The 24782-nt window shown below is 36.9% G+C and overlaps 1 protein-coding gene and 1 non-coding gene across 6 annotated transcripts; both read left to right on the top strand.

The window, feature by feature from the left end:
• The first annotated feature begins 9728 nt into the window (after window positions 1-9728).
• On the top strand, window positions 9729-14355 carry LOC136234102 (probable 2-carboxy-D-arabinitol-1-phosphatase). 5 transcript variants are annotated; one of them, XR_010691045.1, is made up of 8 exons: window positions 9729-10146; window positions 11350-11507; window positions 11592-11711; window positions 12014-12113; window positions 12405-12544; window positions 12646-12725; window positions 12849-12959; window positions 13996-14355. XR_010691045.1 is itself a non-coding variant. In XM_066023868.1 (7 exons), exons 1-7 carry the CDS (start codon window positions 10011-10013, stop codon window positions 14072-14074), a joined length of 753 nt encoding a protein of 250 aa, XP_065879940.1. In that variant the 5' UTR covers window positions 9729-10010; the 3' UTR covers window positions 14075-14355. The 5 variants fall into 5 exon arrangements, 2 of the variants coding, with proteins under 2 accessions (XP_065879940.1, XP_065879939.1); XR_010691046.1 differs by lacking the exon at window positions 12849-12959 and having other exon boundaries at window positions 12627-12725; XR_010691047.1 differs by lacking the exon at window positions 13996-14355 and having other exon boundaries at window positions 12627-12725; window positions 12849-12957.
• Window positions 14356-23274: 8919 nt separating this feature from the next.
• TRNAL-UAA (transfer RNA leucine (anticodon UAA)) lies at window positions 23275-23357 on the top strand. The gene has a single exon. It is a non-coding gene; the product is annotated as a tRNA-Leu (tRNA).
• Window positions 23358-24782: the final 1425 nt, after the last annotated feature.

The raw sequence follows: 24782 nt of genomic DNA, 5'->3' as shown, positions 1-24782 counted from the left end.
CGTACGTTCTTGTCATTTGAGATGGCGAATAGTTCCGTTTCTCTCAACGCTTCCACCGGCAACTTCTCATCAACCTTATCCTCTTCATCCGGTCTTGGTTCAAGTGACAATGTATAGGCTTGTTGAGATACAAGTTGATCACCTTCCACTATGACTCGCCCTTGGTGTGTTGGCAAATGTAACGTCAAATGCTTCATTGAGATGAGCGATTCCGTTTCCGATAGGAACGGACGCCCCAGAATTATGTTGTAGGCCAATGGGAGATCAATAATTGCGAATTCTAGATCACCTCGCCATTTTAGATTCTTATCACCCATTTCTGCCTCCAGCACCACCTGTCCACTTGTTTGAGATGATTGACCTCCAAAACCAGTTACATCCATGAACGTATGTTCCACTCATTCGTCATTAATTCCCAGCTTGTTGAATGCAGTCCGAGTAATAACATTACAAGAACTGCCTGTATCAATAAGGACCCGCTTAACGTCCCATCCTTCTACGGCCATTGTAATCACCAAAGCATCCGCATGTGGCTCCGTGATTCGCGCAAATGAGTAATTGAGGGCATCCCCCCTATGTGTGTTGCTTTTTCGCTGTTCACGGTGAGCCCTTTTTGTTGGAGGCTCATAGATCCCGCCTGCTATCACGTTTATCACCCCTTTTTTCTGCTTCTTTTCTGGCCTTGCATCCACTTCATGCGGGAGCGTTGTTTTCTTGTCACTCGCCTCTTTTCTTACGAATTGACTCAGTTTGCCTCTCTCGATCAGCTTTTCAATCTCCTTCTTCAATTCATAGCAATCGTTTGTGTCATGGCCATTCAACCTGTGGAACCTGCAATATTTGTTAGGATATCTCCCCAAATTGGTTCGTCCCTTGGCCTCAGGAAACTGCACATCCTTTTTCAGGGGGCTTTTCTCAATTCAAAGTAGCACCTCATGACGAGTCGTGTTCAATGGTGTTTGGTATCCCCCCCTTGAAAGGAACGATTGCCCTTTCGAACAAAATTATCCTTGTAATGCGTTTGGTTTTGATGCCGTCGACCATCTGAAGTGTGTCTAGCCGCCTCCCGTTCTCGCCTTGTTTGAGCTCTATGCTCCCTGTTAACGTCGTCCACTTCCATGAATTCTTTTGCTATCTTCATGAGTTCAGCCACGGTGCGTGGCTTGTTCCGGATGATTTCCTCCCGCATGCTCCAATCCGTGGTTCCATCTGCCATGATATTGCGAATGCTCACTATATCCGGGTTCTGTAACCGCACCAGAATATCATTAAATGCGACAACAAATTCCCTTAGGGAATTATAATTTCTCTGTTTGATCTCCTTCAGCTGCCTATCCGTCACATCCGATGCTTTACAGCCCGCGAACTTTGCACAGAAATCACGACTGTATTGATTCCAGTTGTGAATGGATTCAGTAGGTAAAGACCGAAACCAATCAGATGCCGCTCCACCCAAAGTGGTCGAGAATAATCTGCAAATTATGCTTTCACTCGCTCCTGCGACATCCATTAATTCTCTATAGTTCCTGACATGTGCTTCAGGATCAGAATTTGGGTCCCCATAGTATTTAGGTATCGCCGGCGCTTTTATCCTCTGATCTGGAATAAATTCCCGCAACGATGGAGCGAAGGGCGAATCGCTCTGCACCTCTACTCTCGCCCTAGGTGTGTACCCCATTCGCTCCATCATACTCCGCAGTTGATCTTCCAATTCAATATGGGGTATTTGCCGATCCTCTTCCATCCGCTGCTGGTGAACTCTAGGTGGCATCCACCCGCCAATTGGTGTTGAAAGTTGTTCCCGCCGTGGTTCTAGCCGCCGTCCAGTTATAGAATCAAAGTTCCAAGTGTGCTCCTGTCCAGACGTATTCGGCCCAGATGTCATCAACTCTGAATATCCATGAACAAAGGGCTCCGTTTGTCGTAGCGGAAGGATTCCTGACATTCCCGGCGTCGGTTAGGATGTTTGCCAGGTCGGATGGATCGTCATACTAGGATCGTGATACGAGTAGTTGCCTGGGTGGCTGTGTGGGTTCATGCGACTACTCTGACCTATCTGATTTGGCTCTCGAGATGGCTGCGGAAGCGCAGATATGGTGGCAGTAGTCGATGGTTGTGTGGAGATGACAACAGGTTGTTGAGGAGCAGACGCCACGGCGTTATTGTGATCAGCGATTGCGGTTAGCAAACTAATCATTCGATCCCCCGCCGCTTGGCTCATATTTGAAGCCAAGACTTGTCCTGCCATTTGGACGAAATCGCTATTGGACATCTCCATCTCAGTTTGCACTTGGACTTCCAATAATGGACTCAATTGTCCCGAAGGGTTCGTCGAGCTAGGCACCATAGGTTGTGTACTCGCAGGCTGCGAATTCGCAGTCCGTGGACCCCTTGAGTTCATACTAGTTGATCTGGTTGTAACGCCGGTCGTTCGTGATGGTTCTGACATGTTCTTTGTGTACCTTTAACCAAATGTTGGAAAAAAAAGGTCCACGTTCACCGCACCAATGATAACTTGCTGGATCCGATTAGATGATCTCCACCGTAGTTACCTGCAAAACAGAACCGGAGACAGGATCTCCGGAAAAACTCTCCGACGATCAAGTCAGTTTTTATAGGAGGGTTGGTAAATTGATAATCGTATTGTTGGAAAAAATATGAACGTACCTCCCCCTCTGGCCTTATGGCTTTTTATAAGTGTTCTGAAGTAACCGCCGAGGGCGGTTACTCCTTCTAGGCCACGTCCCTTACGTGGCAATAAACGTGTTTGAGTGGGAGTTTTAATGCTCCGTTTAGGATATCGGGGCGGTTATTCGCTTTACCCGCTTCCTTTATTCGGAGCCCGTTTGATCTTGGACCATGGGTCTAAGTGTAGATTGGGCCCGTGTTTATGATTCGGCCCGTTTTGGCTTCGCGGATCATCAAAATTCAAAGAGTTAATGATATTCTAAGAAACTTTAATGCTTGAAAATTTTCGTTTTGAGATCATTTATGTGTTGTTTGGTTAGCAGATAGTGCTTTTTTAGAGAGAGAAAGCTCCAAAAAAAAAGTAATTTTGAAAAATAAAAAATGTGGTTTCATGGTAAATATCGATCTGAGCAATTTTAATTCTTAAATATTTTCATTTTGAAGTTGTTGACAGTAATTTTGAGGAATTAGTTGAAAGTTAAGTGATTATCGGTGTTAAAAAATGTAAAATTCAGTGGTCATACAGTTAAGAATTGAAGTTCAATGAACACAATGTTAAAATGAGTAAAATTCAGTTACCATAAAAATAAAATAGTTATTTTTTTAGAGAATAATTATTAAATGCATTATTTATGATGGAATAGAGATTTTTAGCTTTAACCATAGTGGAGACAATTATAAGCCAATCACAGCACCATCGACAACGTTGATAAGAAAAAACATGAACGATAAGAAGTGAGAAGTGAGATTTTTTTAGAATGGATTGGAGTTTCATTTAACTTTGGAGATGATAATAGACATGTTGTGAACTATGAAGGAATATAGTCATCGTGAAAGAACAAAGGCGTCGTTTCAGTCATGACTGATGTGACTGTAAGGGTAGAACTTCAACTAAGGGGGTGAATGTGTCGACGATAACCATAGGCAAGAGGCCCACTGCCCTTTGCCCCCTTGCGGATCTGTCATATCTATGAGTGCCCAATTAATAATATTTTAAATGCTTTTACAAAAAAAAAAAAAAAAAAATCAAAGCTCGGTACATAGTTTCCATAAAGTTTTATGGTATTTTTAGATAATCGGTGGATGCTCAAACTCTCCTAATCTCTTTAGATATGTCACTATTAGCATAATAATTTCTATAGTGTTTGCACCAAAAATAAAATTTTCTTGTTTCGTACCCTGATTTACACTTCTCATAGGATAAACTTTTCTTTTTAGGATTTTTTTTTAAAAGAACATTTTAGGAAACATTTTCTTAAAAGGCATGTTTAGGAAACTTTTCATTTCAAGAAACCTTTTTGGTACATCATTCACTTAGAATTTCCAATAGTGAACTTAGGGGAAACTATGTAGTGTACCTCATGGGAAACTATAGTGTACCTTAGGGGAAACCATATAGTGTACCTCATGGGAAACCATAATGTACCTTAGGGGAAACCATATAGTATACCTCGTGGGAAACCAACTTCATAGAGTGAATATCAAAGGATACTTGAGGTAAACCTAGGGGATCATGAAGTCATTTAATATTTCTAACGTGTATTCTGTGAGCCAATTAAAAAGCAGAAAAAATCAGAAAGTGTACGTATCAATTCATCATGAAAGTTAAAGTGGAGCAGTTACTCAATATCGAGAACGTGACTTGTGGAATAAAGTGGAATCTTTTCCCCAACGTCTATAAAATGAAGCAATCACGATGAGACAAGGAAATCAACAACTCAACACACCCAAGCAAAACTCTAGCAAATGATCTCTAGATTTCAACATTTTTAGATTTCTCAGTCATTCCTTTAGTTTCAATTTTCAGATTTCAAGTTCAATTTCATTGAAGCTTCCTAGTACAATTTTATTTTATTTGCTGTTCAATCATTTTCTGTAAGGTCGGTATCGTTTTTGATAATTGAATCCATTAGGAATTTTCGGTCTATTTAATTCTTACAATCGTTTGATACGTAAAAGTTAGAAAGCGCACTCAATTTCACTCCATAGTTCGAGAATACTATAATTCTCTGGTACGCCCGCATTTCTCACAAAAAAACCAAACATATAGAAATGTGATTTATTGACATTTCACGTATTTATATCGGTAAATAATCATTTGAGCTTTTATATTAACACATGTCAAGGCTTAAAATTATTTATTTCCGATTTTGAAGTTTAGGACTCGTCATATTAGTACTGCCAATGTTGAGAGGTGATGGGTGTATTTTATCTCTATAAATAATTATATATTTTTCTTAATTAGTGAAGGGAGTTTAAACCATGGGGGTAAGCAAATTAAGGATTAGAGTTTAATAAATGATATTTATTGTCTACTCTGTAAAAAAATGTTGCTTATGATAAAGCCACATGGGCAAGATATATATAGTTCAACTGCCTAATCCAAGCAGTACGGAGATTACCTACCATTGTTGGCCGTGTCGGCGTCACCAATAATAAAGGGATATTTGTAAAGCGCGGTGGAAGTAGAATAAAATATTCCGAGGTAATGGATCAATATATATTAGAGGGTAAATAATTATTAGGTTCCTGAGTTTTTACTTAATATATTAGTTTTTACTTAATATATTAGTCAGTCCCTTCGTTTTTAGAAATAATTATATAGTTCCTCAGTTTTTGTATTCATCAACTCCTTAGTTCTTATATTTGAGTTAATGGTCAAATTATACCAAATAAATTTCAAAATACTAAAATTACCCTTTACTCTATGTTTTAATAATAAAACATCTATTTTTCCTATTTTATGTTTTTTTCTTCTTTTTTCCTGTATAATCTCTACAATATTGAGTAATTAATTTATTGAATTTTATATAATTATAGAACTTTAATTTAGTAGCCTAAAAATTTATTGACTAAAAAATGAATGAAAAATATTTCAAAAATTATTAAAATATGAGCAAAACTATATAAATTTTGTAAAAAATAATCTTTATTTATCTCTAATAAATTTTATAAATGAAGAAAAAAATATGATTTTTATTTTTTTATTAGTATTTAATGTTAGTTTAAAAACATTATATTAAAAAATAAAAATTTAAGAGAATAAAAATACATTTTTAATGATTAGTATATACAATTATATAAATTTTGGTGTATACATACTTTATAAACTTTATTAAAACTATTTAGATTAAATTTTTGCATTAAAAGATAAGTTTTTTATGTAAATAACTAGGGGCAATTTAAACTTTCATCTATAAAAACAGATGGAAGGATTAAAGAGTTGATTAAAATAAAACTCAAGGATCTTATAATAATATGATGGACCTACTAGTATGTTAAGCAAAAACATAAAGACTTTATAATTATTTACCCTATATTAAAAAGAAAAAATTATAAAATTCAAAAAGAATTTTATGATTTAAAAGTTTGTAAATATGGATTATTGCTTTATGGTTTAATTAATTAGTAAAGTTAGACTATATATTTTGGACAATTTGTAAAATGAATTATTTTAAGGGTAAATTCAAAAAAAAAACCTGTGGTTTGGCCGATTTCCAACAAAAACTCTTGTGGTTTGTTAATACAAAAAAAAGGACTGTGTTATACGCCGTTACCCGAAAAACGGAAAATGGCTTAACACCGTTAAAAGTGCTGACGTGGCAAAGGGTAAAACGGAAAAATTTATTTATTTTTATTTTTTTATTTTTCCTTCTTCTTCTCCACCCCAATCGCTAATCTCTTCACTTCTTCTCTTGTCAAAGCAGCCTCACTCCCTAATCCAACATATACAACGGATTTCGCTTCCTGCTTATCTAGCCATTCTTTCATACGAATCCACTCTTTATCTTCTTCTTCTTCTCCTTCCTGCGTTAATGGAGGCAAGAAGCCAATCGGAATTACAGGAATGTCTGCGTTTAATATGTTTGCGTTTAATATGTTTGTCGTTCAATATGAATAACGTGAGTTCTGATATGTTTGCGTTTAATGGAGGAAACGACGTAAAAAGTGGAGGCGGTTGAAACAGATTCTGGAAATTTCCAGATTTCTTGAAATCTGGAAATCTGGAAATTTCCAGAAATCTGAAAATTTCCAGATTTCGGAAATTTCCAGATTTCCGCTCAGCTTTCTGAAAAGATTGAACCACTCCGGTTTCGAATTCCGGAGAGCTTCTGATAATAACAAGATCGGCTTTTCCAATTGCAAAACCGAATCGAACAGAGTCATAAGGGCCTGTTTTATCCTCTTCCGTTTTCTCCACATATTTTGAAACCTCGTGGACGCGATATTTGCTATTGGATTCAAACGGAACCCAAGCAGGGACGACGGTGAAGTCTTCGGCGGTCGAGCGGGGTCTCCATCTGTCATCAACAACGGCGGCGGGCCAGTAAAAGACAGTGCTGTGGCGGTGAAGAGACTAAAGAAGGCAGATGAAATCCCTAAATCGAAGGTGAGGGAAATGGAAGATGCCGTTTTCCACCAACTCAAGAGAGGAAGAAGGAGGAGGATGAGGAAGAAGGTGGAGGGGAGAGAGAGAAAAAATAATAAAAAAAAATTCCCGTTTTACCCTTTGCCACGTCATCAAAACTAACGGTGTTAAGCCATTTTCTGTTTTTCGGGTAACGGCGTATAACACAGTCCTTTTTTTTGTATTAACAAACCACAAGAGTTTTTTTGGAAATCGGCCAAACCACAGGGTTTTTTTTTGGAATTTACCCTTATTTTAATTGCTCAAAATCGCTTCATTTTTGGATTAATAGTTACGATAACAATTTTTAAAAAACTGACCGAGTTTACAATCGGTAAAAAGCACATGTTCTTATTTACAAGCTTTAAACCATGAGGATTGTCTTGCAAATCAACCAAAACAAAAGGTTTATTTTTGGAATTAAGCATTGTCTTCCTGTTCGGGGAGGGTCATTTTTCTTCTCTTATCTGGATTGATCTTTTGGGGATTTCTCATTGGCATTCCTTGCATTTCATATAGGGGGTGAGTTATGGATTTGTGGTGTCTTATTGGGGGAGTCTTCTTTTCCCCTTGACTGGGCGCTAGATCCCCTTAATCGATTTTTAGGTGATCCGTCCCCATGATGACGAGAGCTTCGGATATTATGGTATCCGACTGAGTAGTTGGTATTCTCATATTTGTTCATCTATCTTGTAGTTTCTTTTGTTATCTCCAGCTTTTCTTTAACTTCTGCCATTTGGATGACATGCTCTTGTCGCTTAACATTGACGACGTCATGGATAGATCCAAAGTTTTCTACCAATCATCGAGAGATTGCACCTAAGAGCCTTTGTTGTTGGGTGTCTATCCATCTACAAAGCTAGGTCATGGTCAACCTGAAACTATTGGCTTGCTTGCTTCTTCCGCTGCTCTCTAGACTCGGGATGCAAGGAGTGCACCGGAGGATGAGAGTTTCATGGAACTGCTTAAGCGAATCATTGTTTTGTTTGTTCCACGCTCACCGCACCAATTTTATGTGGTTGAATCCTGTAAGTGCACTTGTAAACCTGTAATTGGATAGAAATAAGATCAAAGGGAGGATGTTGTTCGGTTAATTCGCTCTGATGACTAAGTCAGTTTGAGGGAAGACTTGGGGATGAGCACATCAGCAAATCAAAGCTAAGATATAAGTTAATGAATGAATGAAGTAATGTACCTTATGTTGTGCTTACTCTATTTATAATGTGATAGAGCTATAGAAGACAGTTATGAATTTAGGAGCGAGACGTGCTACGTGTCACCTATTGATATGTGAACGTGCGCTTGAATATTAGGACTTGATATACCTTAAGCCTACTAGGTCCATGGTTTATGGGATCGGGCACAATTGTTATAATGGATAAAGCTTTAACGAGGTATTTTGAGACTTCAAACTAAGGCCTTCAAGACGATATCATATTGAGCAGATTTGTTGTGGTAATGCCACGTATTTTCTCTTTCCGGGTGATGGTCTGGATTTCCTTACTATCACATACAACAACAACAACAAAGCCTTAGTCCCGAAATGACTCGGGTCGGCTAACATGAACCATCATATGAAATCATGCAATCAAGTCGTGTCAGCGACACAAATTCTCTCCCTCTACTCTATCATATCCACTACCATATTCTCCTCAATCCCTAATAAACTCATATCACTCTCGATCACCCTCCTCTAAGTTTGCTTAGGTCTACCCCTACCCCTACCCCTCACCACTACATCCTTTTGCCACTCTTCAGTCCTCCTAACCGGCGCATCAAGCGCTCTTCGTCTTACATGGCCAAACCACCTTAGTCGGTTTTCCTTAATTTTATTCTTAATAGATGTAACCCCTACTTTTGTCCTAATTATTTCATTACTCACCCTATCCTTGCTCGTATGACCACCCATCCATCTCAACATACGCATCTCCACCACCAACATCTTATGAATGTAACAGTGTTTCACTGCTCAAAACTTTATACCATATAACAATACTGGTCTGATTACCGTGCGGTAGAATTTTTCTTTCAATCTATTAAGCATGCCGGGGTCATAAAGAAAACCCGTAGCACTCTTCCACTTTACCCAACCAGATTTAATCATATAAGCAACATCCCCATTTACTCATCTATCCGTTTGGATAATAGATATTAAAGTGCCGTCAGTCCAAATCCAATTTAAGGTATCAACCAACCCTTCAAGTTGGAAAATTTCCATTTAGCCCTTGTTTGGGAGAAGGTTAATGGGAGTAAAGGGGAGTAATGAAATGTTAAGTATTAAGTTAACCTTGTTTGGGAGTTATTTTTTTGAGAGTAAATGGAGGTTAATGAGGTTAAATGTTTACTTCCTCTAACCTCTAAACTCTAACCTCCAAATTGTGGTTTAATGAGAGTAACGTAAACTTTTTTAAAATTTCTTGTCTCTGCAGAGTAAATTTAACCTTACTTCCCTTCCATATTTAAACTCCCAAACGAGGTTAAACATTTAACCTCATTTACATCCTATCAACTCCCAAACAAAATTAATTTTTAACTTTCCATTCCATCACTTTCCTTCTCTTTTCATTACCTCCTTTAACTCTCACCTCCATTAACCTCCATACTCCCAAACAAAGGTTTAATTCGTCCAAACACGCCTCAAAAAAGGGGAAGCCCACGAATGAATCTGCCATCTATGGTTGGAATGTCCCGGAAGAAAATGAATGTACGGACAAGAATGGCAATACAAACCAATTAATCTCCCACAAATTTCATAGATCGTATCATCCCCACCGACAATACATCAAGCATTTTCCATCTGATCACTAGTTGCGATTCTCGCTTGGACAGACAAATGGAAAATAAAGCCAGACGAAACTAGAAAGAAGCAGTTACCATAGATACACACGCTTTAAGCTTCAATCTCTCTCGCAGAATGGTTTGTGGTGCTCTCATCTTCATAGTTCCACTCGCGGGCTTTAATTCCATATCTAATTCAAGAAGGCCTTCTTATCACTCTGCTAGACCTGGAATTCGGTGCTCAAACTCTCCAGATGTGTCATTAGCAACTGGTATTTTTTTTTATTAATTTTTCTTTCTTCATTACATGAATTAAGTTTCCTTTTTGAGTTGAACGAAAGTGCATGTCCAGTTTGAATGGAATTCGAAATGTTTGTTATAATTAAATTGCTTTAAGAACCTTAATTTTCATTTTTTTTTCTAGAATTAATAGGAAGAACCCGTTTGGTATTATTTCCAGGAGAGATTGAATAGTCTTTTTCATTAAGTATTACAGCACAATGGGAAGAAAATTATTACAGGATATTAGGCAACTTATCACAAATAAGAATTTGGTGGTCCGGGGATTCCAAAAGGCCATTTGTTGAGGTTAATTTTATATTCATGGAGCTTAAATTGATGTTAGGAAGCTTTGTGACAAGTTTTGGGTCATTAGGAAGCTATGTTGCATGGAGACTTCTCTTTAGCAGCGTTTTTGTGTTTCGTGTCTGCGTCTTTTTGTTTGAAGGCAAGTTTATGAAGGTTATGTTTTAGAAATAACGTATCTGGTGTCCGCTCCTGTATTCATTTCTGTGTTCTTGTGCAACATAGTTCGGAAGTCATATCATGGCGTGCATTTACATTTCGAGCTGCCCAAGGTGTTGGGTTTGCCGAACCAGCATGCCGAATATTTTCAAAAGTGCTGACTTGGCAGAGGCGATAAGGGGCTAGCACGCCCACCAAGTCTGGCGAGCTAGCCACTTTGACAGACAAGGAGATTTATTCTTAGTTGGATTCTAATGTACAGAGTTGGTAAACGCTTGGACATAGAATTTCTAAAAAAATTCATGGTGTTTACGAGGTTTTATAAGTTCTCTTGTTGATAATAAAGACTTCTCTCCTGTAGACGGTGACACGAATTGACCAAGGACGAAAATGGTAATGCAAATCTCTTACTTGCCACTGCATGAGCATTTTCTTAGGCCATTTTATATGTGCTGATCAGTTGGACAAGAAGTATCCTTGTTTAATATGGTGTTTGTTTATTGAAAATGTTTGACAAAGGGTTTATACATTTTCAAATTTTTTTCTGGATACAATTGAATCACATCTTCGCAGTATCTAATGTTAACTTCTGTGTGTATCTAGAGAATGCTATTTAATTATACTCTTCTTCTCAGCCCCAACCCTGAGTTAGTCTGAAACAGTTTTGTGACATTTTAGGAGATATGGTTGTTCTGACTTGAAATTGATGTTGGTTTTTGGATTAATGACAGAGACTCTTGAAAATTATGCTTCTGCTTCCATCACTGGTGGTGCACTTGGTTTTGAAAGTGCAACAACATCTCTTACCCAGAAGTCGTTGACATCATCAAAGAAGGTTACAATTGTTAGGCATGGGCTTAGCTCTTGGAATTCAGAGGGTAGAGTTCAGGTTTGCGTGTTTTTCGTAGACAATCTTATTCAACAATTCCATTGATATTTCAGTGGCTTATTGGATTGCCATGTGCAATATCAGGGAAGATCAAACTTATCTGTTTTAACTGAAGCTGGTGTTATGCAAGCAGAGAGGTGTAGGAAAGCCTTGGAAACTATACACTTTGATAAGTGCTTTTCAAGTCCAATATCTCGTGCCAAGGTTGATTTCCAGAATGAATAAGTTAGCCGTCTTTTTTAATTAAACAAAACGCATTATTAAGCCCCTGAAACTTTCATGCTTCTAAGGAGTAAACACTTGATCATTTGTTTTCTAGATTAAGCCCTTGAACTTTAACAGTTTTGTGGATTAAGCTACTCATATTTAATTTTCACACATTAAACTCCTCCCTAACTGCTCAGGGCTTAATCCTTAAAACCGTAAAGTTCTTAATCATGCGTTTTGCCTTTTAATTATTATTTTTAACTTTTCTAATCAAATTACAACCATGGGTATTCATGTAGTCCACAGCTGAAGTCATATGGAAAGAGAGGGAAGAGCCACTGGTTTATCTTGATTCACTGAAGGAGGCCCATTTGTTTTTCCTTGAAGGCATGAGAAATGGTCTGTCCCCTTTATCATTATTTGCTCCGTTGCTTCAAATTTCAAAACCCGTACTCGTATTGTAAATGCTCTTTTTTATGCATGTTCACACATCCATCAGAGTCATGTTTAAGTTTAAAAGGATGAAGACTTGTTCATAAGCCAAAAATTAATAAAAAAATCTTAATTTTAATTGAGAAGTTGCTAGCCAGCTTGAAATTAGTCAGTAATTTGAGCTTAGAAACATTCTTAAGTTTTATTCTTCAGACAATTTGCACAAAAGACTAATTCGTGTTCAGTATTTGGAGGCAGTGGATGCTAGAGAAAGGTATCCAAAGGAGTACTTGGCATGGAGAGAAGATCCTGCTAATTTTCATGTGAATGGTGTTTATCCCGTGCGAGAACTATGGGGAACAGCAAGAGAAGCTTGGAGGGAAATCTTGTTTTCGCCTGTTAGTTCTTTCACTTTTCCATCAAATACTTAACAGTTATCACTGTTTTTCTTAGTTCAAATGATGATTCAAGTGATATTAGAATATTTCTTGTGCATCAGGGAGAAAATTTCTTGGTTATTACTCATAAGTCAATCTTGAGGGCACTAATCTGCACAGCTTTGGGGCTAGGCCCAGAGAGGTATGAAATAATCCCATCGTACATACAACTGATCTCCATGGAGTAAATCACAGATGGTTACATATACTTGGGCAATGTTGTGACAAGGTCATAAAAGTTCATTTTGTCTCAATAAAATAACAGATCTTTAATATTGTATCGATGAAGTCACATTTGCCATTTCCTGGAGCATACTCTCACCGGAAGTTCTCATGTGGAAGCTTACTCAAGTCATTCATTTCACATAAACACCATGTAATTTCACTTAAAACCAAGTGGCATGCAATTTGCTTCATCCTCTTTCTTTCTTTGTCTAACAGAATATGTAATTTTAATAGTCCAACTTAGCTTTTAGGGTTAGATAGAGGTAGGGATGCAAATGGGGCGGGTTCCCCGACCCTATCGGTGACCCGCCCCGACGGGGACGGGGAATCCCCGATAAGGATCCCCATGGGATGGGGATGGAGATAATTTTGTCTCCCATGACGGGGATGGGGAAAGGTATCCCTGCCCTGCCCCGTTAATACCCGATGAAGATCTCCGATTATTCTCTGTGATAATTGATTTTTTTTGGATGATTTGAGTACATTTGAATTAGGTGATTGATTGTTTTCAATTTTTAGTTTTTTGTGATTTGAAATTTTTGAGAATGATTGTTAATACTTGATATTATTAGTCATTGTTTCTTAAACGTTTTTGTGTTTACTAATTTTTTTAATGTAAACAGTGATTCCCCATGGAGAATGTGGATAACGTTTTTGGAACATCTGCAAATGGGGATCCCCGTATTTAGCTTGTGGGGACGGGGATGGGAAATGCATTCCCTGCCCCGCCCCGTTTACATCCCTAGATAGAGGGTCCACGTGGAATGGATGACTTGAGTAAGCATCCACGCCATCAATTATGGTGAAAGTGTACCCAGAAAATGTTCAATACTTTATTGGTATAATATCAAAGATGTGTTGTTATTTATTGAAACAAAATGAACTTTTGTAATCTTATTGAACATTGCCTAAACATATGTGACTGTGTGATTTATCCCAATTCCGAGTCTTGGAGAAGTGTTTCAAAATAGTTTCGGCAGTTCTTTTACTTCGGCATTTTACCGTTACACCTAGAACCTGATAATGGTTTAATTCATGTTACTATAGTGAGATTTCTAGGATCATTTTCTGCAGTGGTTGATTAATCATTTGTAGTCAATGTGATAGATAGTTCACATTAGAGAATGACACTTTCCCTTGCTGCATTTTGTGAACATTCAAGCCTAAAACTGCTTCTGTGTTTTCAGATTCCGGGCAATTGACGTGAATAATGGTGGCATATCAGTCTTCAATTTCAACAAGAGAGGAGAAGCAATGGTTCAATAATTAAATATGACAGCTCACATGTACGGGGATCATGTTTATCGATACTGAAACTTATGCAGTACAATGCATCGAGAAAGAAGCTGATTTTGCAGATTACAACATGGACCAGAAACTACAACACGGATTACAGCAGGAAGTTGATTTCTGATCAAGAAATTGGAGAACTCTTGCCATCCATTTTTAGAGTATAGATGTAATATTAGGTTACAGCGTGAAGCTGATTCCCAAAGTTAAACTTTCAGCTAAATAACAAGTGCAGGACTTGCACATTGATTGTTTAATTCCATTTTTCCTTGAGTTGTCTTGCATTTTACTTGTTAGAAATCACATCTTATAAACCAGAGAAGAAAGTAATTTGGATTGAAATGTTGTGTTACAACTTGATTAGAAAAAGAACTAAAAAGTACCTATTTATACTAGTTTACAAGGCTCACTTAACACCTTACTCTCAAAACCTAAAAGACACGTCAGCTTCTATATAAGCTGGACTTATTTCTACTTGACTTTCACAGCCCTCCCTCAAGTTGAAATAGGTACAGAATTTACAAACCCCATTTCCACTAGAGAAGGTACCATCTGTACAACAACAACAACAAAGCCTTAGTCCCGAAATGATTCGGGGTCGGTTAACATGAACCATCATATAAAACCGTGAAAATCAAGTCGTGTCAGCGACACAGATTCGCTCCCTCCACTCCGTCCTATCCACTACCATATTTTCCTCAATTCCCAATAAACTCATATCACTCTCGATCACCCTCCTCCAAGTTTGCTTAGGTCTTCCCCTACCCCTCACCACTACATCCCTTTGCCACTCTTCGGTTCTCCTAACCGGCGCATCAAGCGCTCTACGTCTCACATGGCCAAACCACCTTAGTCGGTTTTCTCTCATTTTATTCTCAATAGATGTGACCCCTACTTTTGTCCTAATTATTTCATTACGCACCCGGTCCTTTCTCGTGTGACCACACATCCATCTCAACATACGCATCTCCGCCACCGACATCTTATGGATGTGGCAGTGTTTCACTGCCCAACACTCCGTACCATATAACAATGCTGGTCTAATTGCCGTCCGGTAGAATTTTCCCTTCAATCTATTAGGCATGTCGGGATCACAAAGGAAACCCGTAGCACTCTTCCACTTCGACCAACCAGCTTTAATCCTATGAGCAACATCTCCATCTACTTCTCCATCCGTTTGGATAATAGATCCTAAATACCGGAAGCAATCCGAGGCCTGAACAACTTTCCCATCTAGGGTGATTGTCCCTGCCTCCCTACTCCTACGGCCGCTAAACTTACACTCCAAATATTCTGTCTTACTTCGACTCAACTTAAAGCCTCTAGATTCTAGAGTTTGCCTCCATAGTTCCAACTTCATCTGTACAACACTTAAATTCTTAGTAAAAACATCTGCGAGCTGCTTTGATGACTGAACATATGGAGTTGTTATGAACCCTTCTTCAACCAAATCCCTCACAATATGACAATCAATCTCGACATGCTTCATTTTCTCGTGAAAAACTGGATTCTTTGCCACTGCTATAGCTGCTTGACTATCACAATTTAATTGAATTGGCAAACTCAACCCCAAACCAAAATCCTTCAACAAATATGTAATCCATTTTAATTCACAACATGTTGCAGCCATACTTCTGTACTCTGCTTCGGCAGAAGACTTACTACATGTTCCTTGCTTCTTACTTTTCCATGAGATCAAAGATGAGCCTAGGAAAATACAAAATCCAGTCAAAGATCTTCTTGTTGTAAGACAGCCACCCCAATCAGAATCGCAATACCCCTTTAACTTCAAATCATTTGCTGCAGGATAGAACAAACCATAGGAAATTGTTCCTTTCAAATAGCATAATACATGTTTAGCAGCATCCAAATGATGAACACACGGAGCTTGCATATACTGACTAAGTTGTTGTGTCGCATAAGTGATATCTGGTCTGGTAAAACCGAGATATAACAACCGCCCTACCATCCTTCTATAAACACCTGGATTTGGAATGACTTCTCCACCGATTGTCAAATCAATACCAGAAACAAATGGGCTAGTAGCTATTTTAGCATGTTCAAGGCCAGCATCAGATAGAATGTCTGTAATGTATTTAGTCTGGGACAACAAAATACCATTATCTGATCTTGCTACTTCAACTCCAAGGAAGTATTTGACACTTCCTAAATCCTTGATTATAAACAAGGAGTTTAAGTAATGTTTAACTTCCTCTATATGCTTGTCGTTTGCCCCTGCAATTAAGATATCGTCCACATAAATCAATAAGACTAAGAAAGCTTCCTCTGTTTTCTTCACCCAAAGACAATAGTCATTCTTTGATCTGACAAACCCAAAATTGAGAAGTTTGCTGGATAATTCAATATTCCATTGACGGCCAGCTTGTTTCAATCCGTATAAGGACTTCACAAGCTTGCATACTTGCCCTGGTCCTGCCCTGTCATAGCCTTGTGGAGGTACCAGGTAGACATCTTCATCAAGTACCCCATGTAAATAGGCGTTATTTACATCAATTTGATGTATAAACCAACCTAAAGACGCACCAATTGCTAGAAACATTCGAACAGTAACTGCTTTTGCTACAGGACTAAAGGTTTCATGAAAATCCACCCCATATGTTTGATTGTAACCTTTGGCTATAAGCCTAGCTTTATACCTCTCGACCTCACCTGTAGGCTTATATTTAATTTTGAAAACCCAAAGAGATACAAGGGACTTTTTGTGTTTAGGAAGGGGTACAATTTCCCAGGTATTATTTGCTTCCAAAGCATCTAACTCTGCCTGCATAGCTTTAACCCACTCCGGCCTTATGCTCACTTCCTCATAATTTTTAGGTTCTGAAACCTGCAAAAGTTTTGTCAAAAAGGCTGAATGCTCAGCACTGAAACTTTTAACAGATGGTAAAACCATTATTGGTTGTATTGCTTGTGAATTCAGGACAAAATCTTGCATCCATATGGGTGATTTAGCAACCCGAGCAGACCTGCGGAAAGGAGGTTGATCTTCAACTGCCCTTGTTGAAGTGGGAACTGCATCGGATTTGTTTGAAGATACAAATGGTGCATTAATGTCTTCTTGTGTATTAGTGTCTTCTTGTGCATTAGCGTCTTCTTGTATATTTGCAAACTCAACTTCACTTGCACTCTGTATATCTGAAGAACGCAACTGCTCTTGATCCGTGAATGTGACCGTAGAAGTGAGTGACCGATAAGGAAATACATTCTCTTGGAAAACTACCTCCCGAGACACTATAACTTTGTGACTAGAGATATCATAGACCTTAAAGCCTTTCTGCCCTATAGGATTGCCCAAATAAATGCCTTTGCAAGCCCTGCTATCAAACTTCTTCCCAACTGGTAACACCTTATAAAAACATTGACACCCAAAAGTGTACATTCTAGCATAATCAGGAAGTTTACCATGAAATTTCTCAAATGGTGACTTCCAACCCAAAAGTTTACTAGGTAAAACATTAATAACTGAGGCAGCATGTAAAACCGCTTCCCCCCAAAACTGAGTGGGTAAAGATGCCTGAAAAATGGAAGCCCTTGCAACTTCTAGCAGATGACGATGTTTCCGCTCCACCACTCCATTTTGTTGAGGGGTGTGAACACAAGTGCGTTGATGCACTATGCCGTGTTTTTGAAACAATTGAAAACATTGGCGATTCAAAAACTCGCCTCCATTATCAGTTCGAACAATCTGAATAACTGCATCATACTGCCTAGTAACCATAGCAAGAAAAACAGTGATAGCTTCGCAAACTTGTGATTTATATTTCAGCAGGATTATCTAAGTAACACGTGTAAAATCATCCACAATCGTAAGAAAAAATCTACCACCAGTAAGAGAAGACACTGAATACGGTCCCCAAACATCCATATGAAGTAGATTAAAACGAGCAGTTGAAGAAATAGCACTTCTATGAAACACTAATCTGTGTTGTTTAGAATATTGGCAAACTTCACAACAAGAAGGATATTGTTTAACATCTATAACAGATATATGACTTAAGGCATATAATGAGGCATGTCCTAACCTCTTATGCCAAGGGTCTATAGATTCTGAAACTGAACAAGCAAAATTCTCTACAGCCTTATACTGCTTTATTTTAGCTATTGCATCCAAAGAAAAAGAAGCTTTATCTAACAAATATAAACCATTTGTCTTCCAAGCAACAACAACTATCTCATGTGTCTTCAAGTCCTGTAAACAACAATGTGTAGCACAGAAAACCACTTCAATACTAGATTGCTCCATCAGCTGACCAACGGATAAGAGATTAAATTGGAAGTTTGGCACATAGAGAACGTTCAACAAAAACAAGCTACTTGATAGCTTCACTGTCCCTATATGACTCACAATTTGTGTAAAACCATCAGGCATCACAATTGTTTGTTTCCTAAATATTGATTTACATCTAGTAAACCAATTTTTCTGTGAACACATATGCGATGTAGCACCGCTATCTACAATCCAGCACACATTCTCAGGAATATAACAATCAAACTGACCTGTAAAACCAGCGAAAGCAGTGAAATCGCGATGTTGAAGTGGTGATTCAGACATATCTGACTTCTTTTGTTTCATCATCATATAAACCTCCTTAATCATGTGAGCCATATCTTCACCCTCATAGCCAGAAGCTTCTTCGATATGTCGAACCTGTCCAGAATCATTCTTCACAGACAAATTAGCAGAGTGAGAAGATATGGCTGAAGTTGAAGGTTGCTTACCACTATTATTAGCACCAGACCCTGGAACTTTACCCTTCCACCACTCCGGATAGCCAATCAATTTGAAACAACCAGATTTAAGATGTTCTGGTGACTTGAAATGATCACAAAATTTGTCACTCTGATCTTTCTTTTTGCCTTTGTAACTTGAATCTCCCTTGGAGACCTGAGAATAACTAGCAATCTCAATCGATTGTTCCATAGAAATCTCTGTTTGCTTCTCAATGAGCAGCACCATAGAATATCCTTTGTTAACATCAGGCAAGGGATCTAATATGAGGATCTGATTTTTCACGTGATCGTAATGTGAATTGAGTCCCATAAGAAATTGAATAAGTTTGTCTTCCTCATCATTCTCTGTAATACGCCTAAAAGCGTTGCAAGCACAATTTCGTGCGATTTCGCACTTACAATTTGGTAGAGGCCTCAATTGTAGTAATTCATCCCAATAACGTTTGAGTTTGTTAAAATATTGCATCAAAGTGGAATTACCTTGAGTGCATAAGCTCAAATCGCGTTTGATTTTGTATAACAGAGGTCCGTTGTTATCTCCGAAGCGATGCTCCAGTTCTGTCCATAACTCCCGCGCGGTTGAGATGTATTCGAATCCTTCAGCTACTTCCTTCGAAATCGTGTTGAGAATCCACGAAACAACTAAACAATCATTTTTCCTCCATCGCCGGTATTCACCCGTTCCTTCTGCGGGAATTTCTTCAGATCCGAGAATGAAATGAAGTTTCTCCTTGACTGTTAGAACACGAATCATAGAATTTCGCCAGGATAGGTAATTGTTTCCGGTGAGATGATTGGAGAATAGTATAAGACCTGGATTATCAAATCCAGATGTACGAGATCCTCTCGATCCTTCACCTTCTTCTAGAGACGCAAACGGATTCGTCATGTATCTTTCTTCTTCATCCGAGAATAATTCATCTCTGTGAACTTCCTTCCCTTTCTGTTTTCTCACCATATCTCTGATACCATATAAACCAGAGAAGAAAGTAATTTGGATTGAAATGTTGTGTTACAACTTGATCAGAAAAAGAACTAAAAAGTACCTATTTATACTAGTTTACAAGGCTCACTTAACACCTTACTCTCAAAACCTAAAAGACACGTCAGCTTCTATATAAGCTGGACTTATTTCTACTTGACTTTCACACATCTCACTGCATTTGATTATTGTTAATGAATGATAGGCATTGCTCAGGGTTGTCAACGGGGCATGGACGTGGGATTCGTTACGACTGAAAAAGTTCCTCACTAGGTGGGAATGGGATTTTTGTTTTTTTTTAATATCAACGGAGAAGGGGATGGAGAAGTCTTTCGTGTTTAAAATTATTATTTTTTGGTCATCAAAGGTTTAATAAGATCAAAAATAAATGATTAGGGGTTTAATGAATTAAAAAATGAAAAATCGGAGGCCTAATAATGCTTTTTACTAAAAAATGAGAGATCGGGTGACCTGGTTCGGATTTGGTGACTCTGGGAAAAAAGTCTGGGTAAGGAGAAGACTTAAAGAATGACGATGGGGGCAAAAATGAATTGAATTTCATATCGGAAATGAAGAGAGAGGGATTGATATTTATCAGTAAAGTGAATTTTTACTATATGAAAATACAATTTAAAGTTATGAGGCCTAAAGTGTTAGATTTAGGTCGCAAGGTAAACCAAAGAATGTTACATTTGTATCTAGGCTGGTAATGATTTGATTCAAAATGAGTGACAAAAAGTCTGAGCAAGGAACTACATCAGATGAGATAAGAATAGATCTGTTTATGGGTCGGGTTGGACAGGGCTCGGACCGGATGCAATAGGCCTTTATCTAAAAATGCTCAGTCCAGGCCCAATATAATCTGTTGTTAATTTAGGCGGGTTCGGGTCGGGCTGGGCTCGGGTTTTAAAATGAAATCTCAAACCCAGCTTGTATAAACACATCTAAATATATATGTATAATTTTTACTAATAAAAAAATAAAATTTGTACTTAAAAGTAAATATTAATATATAATGTAGATGTGGGACATCGATTGACCTTCGAGATTGGGTGGCTTCTCTGTGCGGAGAGCGGTCTCTCGGAATACTCCGACGCCTAAGTTAGTTCCGAAAAAGATAAAGAAATAGTGTATTAAGCAAGAGAGAAAGTAATCAGACATCTTATTAATGGCTTGAGAGCTTTTATAGACGGGAGCAGCTTCTTAGTGGGCTTTGAGTCTAAAAGGAGGGTTTAATTGGATTGAGTCTGTTCTATATTTCTTATCAATATATAAATTTATTAATTAATATTAATAAGCAGACTGATCTAAACCGATCCATATTATTTTTATAAATTTCAAATCCGCTCAAAATATAGGTGGATTTTATAGAATTGAACCAATCTGGATTTAAGGGTAATTTTTTTTTACGGATATCTGGAACCGTCAACATGTCAAAATAAGAATGAAATTGTAAAAAGGCTATTACGGACAAGCATTCATTAATATGCAGTGTGAGTGCAGGTTGAAGTGGACTTGGCAACATCCCCCACTCAATGCATTAAATATAAACACTTGTTCTCTCATTACTGCTCTTCTACCTAATTATCCATATTCTTTCTTTTCTCTCTTTTCTCCTTTTATTGAAAAATTATATTTTAAGCTTTCAGATTTTTAGGATATAATCGTATTTCTTGCTCTTACATTTCTTAAAATTTTGATATTTACCCTCTCAATTTTATTTCATAACGCTTAGCTCATTCTATTTAAATTATTATTGAAATTTAATCCCTTATTGGCGTTAACATCGTTCCATACATGAAATGTTAGATGGGTTAGTAACACAGTGGGTACGATACAAGATGCATAGGGCTGTCAATTAGTTGGGGATTCTCCATCCCCATTGGAGACCCGACCCGTTGAGAGCGGAAAATCCCTGTTTGTGATCCCCATAGGGCGGAGATGATTTTTATTTTGTTCCCGATAGTCGGGGACGGGACGGGTATGGTTACAAGTGTTCCATCCCCGTCCCCGAATGTCCCTAACGGGGATCCCCGATTAAACACCCGAATATCAACAAAATACACTAAAAAAATATATATGTGATTTAGATAAACTAAAAAAATAAACTAAAAAGATTGAGTTGTAACCTGGTTGCTTTAAAACGGAATATATTCTAAAAATAAATTAAGATGGATTAAGTAAGAGCTCTTAGATTAGTTTAAAATTAAAACGGTACCTATGCAATTAATAGTAAAAATTATAAAATAAAAAATTTTGAAAGCTAATAAGTAATGCATGCACCGGGGATAGAGATTTCCCGCGAGGATGAAAATCTTAGATGATGAAAACCTTGGAAACCTTAAAAAAAGTAAAGAAATTAAAAAGTTAAACGGGGACGGGGATTCCCGCAGGGATGAGGATTTCTCACGGAGAGGGGATGGTAGTCAAAATTTTCCCCATATGTTATTCGGGGCGGGGACGGGGAACCCCCACTAGACTAGTAGTCGAGGATGGTTAATGCAATCCCCGCTCCGACCCGCCCCATTTACAGCCCTAAAGATGCATTGTGCGTCTAACATAAATTATATGACATGTTAGACGTGTCAATCACAACGATGTGTTAATTGTGATACATGCTTGATAGTGCCATTAACAATGGATTGAAATTTAGCAACAATCAAGTTATAGGGACTAAATTTACCAAATTAAAAATTAGAGACTAAATATCAAAACTTTGACATTCATAATGGAAAAAAAGGTTTTTGCAACCTAAGAAATTTAGGTTTATTTCATCCAGGGTCCTTTAAGTATAAGAAATAAAATGTTAATGATACAAAACTTCATCTTTTATTATCAAATTCATCCAACATTACATTTGATTTCTTCTACAACCATTTTGACCAGGTACCGACAATAGTAATTATCGGAATAAACATGTGAACGACACGTTAGACAAATTTTCCATATGAATTAAAAAATTTAAATATTACATTTCATCAAATCCAACCCATTCCCGTTCCCTTTTCACCCCGCATCAAGTCGGTTTAACAGTGTTTGGTTTGGTAAAATGTCATTTAAAAAAATTAATAAATGTCACCCACATGTCAATTTTGATACTTGTTATTATTAGAATTCAATTAAAATGACTACATGAAAAATCAACTAATTGGAAAATTAAAAATCAACTAATTGGATGTTTAATATTAAAAATGAAGTTTTTTGGAAAATTGGATGAGTTTGTGGTACTTGGACAGCCATAGTTGCAATTGACCCAAAAAATTTGATATAATGTAGAAGGAATTTATTATACTTTATATTTCAGATTCTGATTATAACATCTTTTATGTGTATATGTGACAAAACAAGTATTAAAATAGAATATTTCAAAAAAAAAAAAAAAAAACTAACCAGGTAATATATCATACACTATATTATATATGTTTTTCCAAATAGTGCACAAGTCGCAGGTTTGCCCGAGAGGTTAAGGGGGAAGACTTAAGATCTTCTGCACATAAGTGCGCGTGGGTTCGAACCCCACAGCCTGCATTTTTGTTTTTTCTTTTAAATTTTGCATCTCTCTTTAAAATAAAGCTTGGTAAAAAGTATTTTGAGACCCTAATCTTTTATTTTTTATACATTAAGCCACTAATTTTTTATTTTGTCACATTAAAAACTTTCTTATCAAATTAGTTAGTTGTGAATATCTAATACTATCAAAAATATGTTATTAATTTCATGTGTTTAAGATTATATTTTTTTACAGCTCGAAATAAGGTTTTTTTTTTCAGTTTTCCTATAACCACATTACACATTAAAAACTGTTTTGAACTGTCTTGGTAAAAAGTATATTGAGACCCTGATCTTTTATTTTGTATACATTAAGACACTAATCTTTTATTTTGTCACATTAAAAACTTTCTTATCAAATTAGTTAGTTGTGAATATCTACTACAGTTAAAAATGTGTTATTAACTTCATATGTGTTTAAGATTATATTTTTTACAGCTCGAAATAAAGTTTTTTTCAGTTTTCCTATAACCACATTACACATTAAAAACTGTTTTGAACTGTTAAAAATAAAAATTTCTAACGCATATGAAATAAATAACATTCTTGTTAATCGAGTTTTATATATCAAAACTAGCTTTTATGGTCACCAGGGATTCAATGTGACAGAAAATAAAAAAACCAAAAACTTAATATATCTAAATAAAAGATCAAGAACTTAATGCACTAAAAAAACTTTCATAATGCCTTTTTCCATAAAACTTTAATAACCATTTGCTGAATGCTGCAAAATTTTCAAAATTTTAAATTTATATTTTGTTTTATCAATTAGATATTATTTACTTAGGATTCTGCTTATTTTAGGGTTAGAGAAAGTTAATTAAAGGGAGGTTATTTTTCTAACCTTGTTTGGGAAGAAGTTTAAATGGAGGTAAGGGTTAAATGACGGTTAGAAAACCTTGAAATAACCCCAATTTTAGTCCCACCAAATTAGCGGGATCTGGAGGTTCACTGAATAACCTCCCCTCCCCTCTCCTCCCTTAAGGAACTTATCAATATAACGGGGTTTTATATTAATGGATAAGTGTCAAATTTAACTCTAACATTTCAAGCGCATTGAAGATTTATTTATAACGTATGAAATTGTTTAAATTTAACTCTAATGTTTCAAAGTAAGATCAATTTTAGCTATGCACTATTGAAAATTTGAATAGATTGGTTTGGCTGTTATTTAACTATGACTTCAAACAAGTTTGTCGATGAATTGAAGCAGTTTCATACATTTTTTTTTTTTGTTGGTTTTTTACTACTATAATAATAACACAGTAAATATTTTAGACCGTTTGCAAAAAAAAAAATTGCAATAAACTTATATGTATTTAGGTTAGGATTTTAACAAATTTTTTTGTAGTTTTATTATCAAACATTGATTTACAAAGTCTGAATCAAACGATGTTTTTTTTT

This window comes from Euphorbia lathyris, chromosome 6 (assembly GCF_963576675.1).
Source record: "Euphorbia lathyris chromosome 6, ddEupLath1.1, whole genome shotgun sequence".
Taxonomy (NCBI): Eukaryota; Viridiplantae; Streptophyta; class Magnoliopsida; order Malpighiales; family Euphorbiaceae; genus Euphorbia; species Euphorbia lathyris.
This window is presented reverse-complemented; position numbering and strand designations above follow the sequence as displayed.

Coding starts and splice junctions, on each gene's coding strand:
- LOC136234102 (XM_066023867.1), top strand. CDS start 10,011: ATGGTTTGTGGTGCTCTCATCTTCATAGTTCCACTCGCGGGCTTTAAT. Junction 11,508..11,591: donor ATTCAGAGGGTAGAGTTCAG/GTTTGCGTGTTT, acceptor GTGCAATATCAG/GGAAGATCAAACTTATCTGT. Junction 12,545..12,645: donor GGGAAATCTTGTTTTCGCCT/GTTAGTTCTTTC, acceptor CTTGTGCATCAG/GGAGAAAATTTCTTGGTTAT.